We start from the raw sequence: 4634 nt of genomic DNA, 5'->3' as shown, positions 1-4634 counted from the left end.
ATGCCCAACAGCAGCTCCATCACCCACTTCCTCCTCCTGCCATTCCCAGGCACAAGGCAGATGCAGCTCCTGCACTTCTGCCTCTTCCTGGCCATCTACCTGGCTGCCCTGCTGGGCAATGGCCTCATCACCACCACCATAGCCTGGCACCACCACCTCCACACCCCCATGTACTTCTTCCTCCTCAACCTCGCCCTCACTGACCTGGGCTGCATCTCCACCACTGTGCCCAAGTCCATGGCCAATTCCCTGAGGGACACCAGGGACATCTCCTATGCAGGATGTGCTGCTCAGCTATTTATGTTTTTCTTTTTCATTTCAGCAGAGTATTTTCTCCTCACCACCATGTCCTATGATCGCTACGTTGCCATCTGCAGACCCCTGCACTATGAGACCCTCCTGGGCAGCAGAGTTTGTGTCTGCCTCACAGCAGCTGCCTGGGCCTGTGGGTCTCTCAATGCTCTGCTTCACACAGCCAATACATTTTCCCTGCCCCTCTGCCAGGGAAATGCTGTGGACCAGTTCTTCTGTGAAATCCCCCAGATCCTCAAGCTCTCCTGTTCCACATCCTACCTCAGGGAACTTTGGCTTCTTCTAGCCAGTGCCTATTTATTCTTTGTCTGTTTTGTGTTGATTGTGGTGTCCTATGTGCAGATCTTCAGGGCAGTGCTGAGGATCCCCTCTCAGCAGGGACGCCACAAAGCCTTTGCCACCTGCCTCCCTCACCTAGCTGTGGTCTCACTTTTTCTTGGCCCTGGCACCTTTGCCTACTTGAAGCCCTCTTCCATCTCTTCCCCATCCTTGGATCTGGTGGTGTCAGTTTTGTACTCAGTGGTGCCTCCAGCAGTCAACCCTCTCATCTACAGCCTGAGGAACCAGGAGCTTAAGGCTGCCCTGAGCAAACTGATCCCTGGATGCTTTCAGAAGCAATAAACTCTTTGTCTTCTCCTGCAGAGCAGTTCTGATGCCACTCAGTGCAGGCCCAGCCTGGCTGCTTGAGCTCTGGCTGCTGCTGGTATTTCCCTTGTAAGAATGTGGTTCCCTTGTGTCATGGTTTGGAGCTGGCACTTTAGCCTAGTTTCTAATTGCAAAGCCAGAGCAGAAACTTTCTGGAGATCTTTGAGTGACAGGTAAATGTAGTTGGGGATTTGCCACAGCAGAATACTAACAGCTGTGTCTCTGTTCATTCCATTGGTTGCTGCACAGACTCTTCACTCTGACGTTCACTTCTTTGCTCTGTGTCTCTGCTGTGCACTGCTGCCTTGTCTCTTTCCTGACCTTCTGCTGGTTCATTTTGTCTGCAAAGATATAGGGAAGGGAAAGGGGTGAAGGAGTTTGTGAGCAGCCCCTCTGGGCCACGCAGGGGGGTTTGGAACAATTCAAGGGGGTACTTGTATTGCTTTGAATTGTAAATCTCTGTCAAAAGATTTTGTACATCTTCATGGCATTTTATACTTCTGGAGTTTTGCTCACCCTTTGTAAATAGAACTTTCATTTTGCTTCCAACTTCTGAGGTTGTTGGGTTTGGGTTGTTGGTTTTTTTCGGTAATTTACCCCAGTTAGCTGAGGGTAATCTCAGCCAACCACACCACAGAAATATCATCATTCAAGACCATATCTGATTCAGTCTTGGCCTGTCTGCTGTGACCCAGAGGCTGCAGACATGAGGAGCTGTGCTCCCTGTGTGTTCAACACAATAAAGGACCCTGCAGGAAGTTGTTTCTCTGAGTTCCCTCCTCTAAGGCTTCTGTGGAGCTTCAGGGCAGTGCCTGTGTGCAGAGGTGGAGGGGCAGAGTCCCAGCACAGCAGCAGCGACAGGGAGCCCCAGAGCTTCGGCTGTCCTCAGCTGCTCTTTCTTCCCTTCCACCCTCTCTCACTGAGCCTCTGTGCTGGGGCAAGACCTGAGTGCTCTGGCAGCTTGGGCACCTTGGGATCCTGACCCCCTTCCTGTAGAGAGTCAGCCCTTTAACCCCTCAAAGTACACACATGTCCTCATCCCAGTAAAAGCTGGACTATATTGACCTCTTCCTCTGCAGTCAAGGTCCCATCCCAGTACAGAATGTGTGCCCTGGCTCCCTTCTGTAAGGAAAAAATTCTCTTGATTTAGAAGTTCCTGTTCACAATGGAGACAGAGTTTAGTAAAGCTTTATTTGAATAAAGGGGGAGTGCACAGGACAATCCCTGGTGGGGTCTCTCAAGTTGCTGGGAGTCGCAGCTCCCCTTTTATCCTGAATCCCTGGATGCAAATTACCTCTCCCTTTCCCCACTGGCTCAGGTGCTCAGGCTTTACAGTCTTTCGTGAACTGCCTACTGCATGCCCCCCCTCACATGCAACCCCCCTGTTACATACATCCTATGTTCATTTAAATTAGGTTCTTCGTGGCTCTGGGTGGAGAAGTAAATTGTTAGCAGTCTGTTAAGTTTGTGCTCTGGTCTGAAAGTTGAAGAGTTTAGGCTGTGTTCAGTGTCCTGTCAGCCTCTGACAGCCTCCTACTGATTCATCATGATGAGTAAGACAAGGGTGTCTTGCAGATGCTCCTTTGTTTTTTGTGCACATAGATAAGGGGAACTGTCTGGTTCCCCCCTTCCTCTTCCTACCTTCTTCAGACAACTATTCCTTTGTAAAGACACGGATTACTTTTAATCCCATCATTTCCCTGTGACAGCTACATCTATTCCAGTACAAACTGCACACCTTCATGTCCTCTCAGTACAGTCTAGGCCCTGTCCCAGTCCAAACAGGGTCACTTCAATCCCTCCAAGTACACATTAGGCCTTGTCCCAATACAAATTGGAAGCCCTTATCCCATCCCAGTGCAGACTGGAGTCCATTCCCTTGCATCCCTTGGGCCCCTTCCCAGTCCCAGCTGCACCCATCCCAGCACAAACTGGATATGCTGATCCCAGTGCAGTGCTGGAGTGCTCCTAGTACAAATGAGATCCCATTGCTGTCTCCCAGTACAGTCTGAGTCCCATCCCAGTACAAAGTCTATCCCCTGGAAGCCCTGATTCCATCCCAGTAAAGACCAGAACACATCTCTGTGTGCACTGATACCCTGATGCCATCCCACTTCAGACTGGGGCCCCCTCCAGGTACAAACTGAATGTCTTTGATGTCTCCCAGTACAGATTTGGCCTCATTCCAGTACAAGCTGAACCCCCTGGTCCCCTCCCAGGACAGACATGGCCTCCTTCCAGCACAAACTGGATCATCTGATTCCATCCCAGTACACACTGGGTCCCATTCCAGTGCAAAGTGAATTCCCTGATCCCCTCCCAGTATCTACTGCATCCCTCCCTGTGTTAACTGTATCCTGACTCCAACCCAGTAGAGACTACTCCCCCTGCCCATTATAAACTGCATCCCTGATCCCACCCCATTATAACTGAAGACCTGTCCCAGGAACTGGATCCAATGTCATCCCCCACTGCAGACTGGAGACCATCCCAGTGCACAGTGGATCTCCAGATTTCCTCCCAGCACAGACATGGGCTCATCCTGGAGCATAGTGGAATCCCTTCCCCCTTCCCAGTACGAAACAGAGAACAACCTCAAACTTCTTTCCTAAGCTCTGACCTCCCTGCTCTGCACTCCCCCACCCCTGACTGATTCTGCTTGGCCCCTGGCACAGGACAGGGATGGGAGCTCCCAGAGCAGCCTGGAAGAGAAGCAGGAGGTGAACTGTGTCCAAGCAGCTCACAGACACCAGGTGGAGATGGTTGGCAATGCTGTGAGCAGCTCAGCTGTGCCTCAGGATCTCCTGCACAGCAGCAGCCACAACGCTGGGCAGGGGCTGGGAGGTCACTGCTGGCTCAGCAGCTGATAGGGCAGCAGCAGGAAGAGGGCAGCAAAGGGTCTGGGAGGTCACTTCTTGCTGCAGCACCTGAGAGGGCAGCCCCTGGCTCCTGCCTGGCCTCTGTGCTTTTGGCCTCCCAGCTGCCAGAGGCTTCAAGGCTGTCTTCCCTTTTCTTGCAGCCTCTGGTACTGCTATCCCGGGCCGGCCGTCTTCTTGCCTCCCGGCTTACTGCGAATCTCCCACGTCCCGAAGAACTTCTTAAACCCTAACGTTTGTCTTCATTAGGGTCCCGTGTTCGAGCGCCACTTACTGCAAGAAGGGGGCCGCTTTAACGACCAATTTGATCAGCGGATTCCACTTTATTGAGCATCAGACACATCTTATATACAGTTTGCTATAATTATGCCCACTTGGCAACATACTATTGGTTGCTCTCTAAAAGGTTACATCATTGTTTTCACAACTCTGTGGAATTCTTCTAGCCGGCCTAATTGCTCTCTTTCCCAGATCTCGCCTCCTCCTTATCTTGCTTGCCTCCCATCTCAGGGGCAGCTGGACTTCAGCATACCAAGCAATCAGCACTTTCTCACATCTCCTACTCTGCCACTATATTATCAACAGAGAATTCTTCAAGGCCTGAAATGCACAGGTGTTCCTGGGACCCATGTCCCCTCTTGCTCAAAACAAACCCCAACAACATATCAAATAAGTTTTTATCCTTCTAAAGCCTATGTGTTGCTGAGTCCTAGATGAGGACCATGGTTAACCTTTTCAGCACAGGTTCATTTTGGAGTCATCATTCCATGTCCATGCAGGTTAGTGAAGGATACTGCTGAA

At 51.1% G+C, this 4634-nt stretch overlaps 1 protein-coding gene across 1 annotated transcript; it reads left to right on the top strand.

The window, feature by feature from the left end:
* Positions 1 to 903, top strand: LOC137457951 (olfactory receptor 14A16-like; the record flags this gene model as incomplete). Its single annotated transcript, XM_068169701.1, has 1 exon — positions 1 to 903. A coding segment is annotated over exon 1 (903 nt), but the record flags the coding sequence as incomplete, so codon positions are not given.
* Positions 904 to 4634: the final 3731 nt, after the last annotated feature.

The sequence above is a fragment of the Melanerpes formicivorus genome, unplaced genomic scaffold (genome assembly GCF_026170545.1).
Source record: "Melanerpes formicivorus ecotype bairdi unplaced genomic scaffold, bMelFor1.0.p_v2 SCAF_212, whole genome shotgun sequence".
Lineage (NCBI taxonomy): Eukaryota > Metazoa > Chordata > Aves > Piciformes > Picidae > Melanerpes > Melanerpes formicivorus.
The sequence above is the reverse complement of the archived record's forward strand: the minus strand, read 5'-3'. Positions and strand labels throughout refer to the sequence as shown.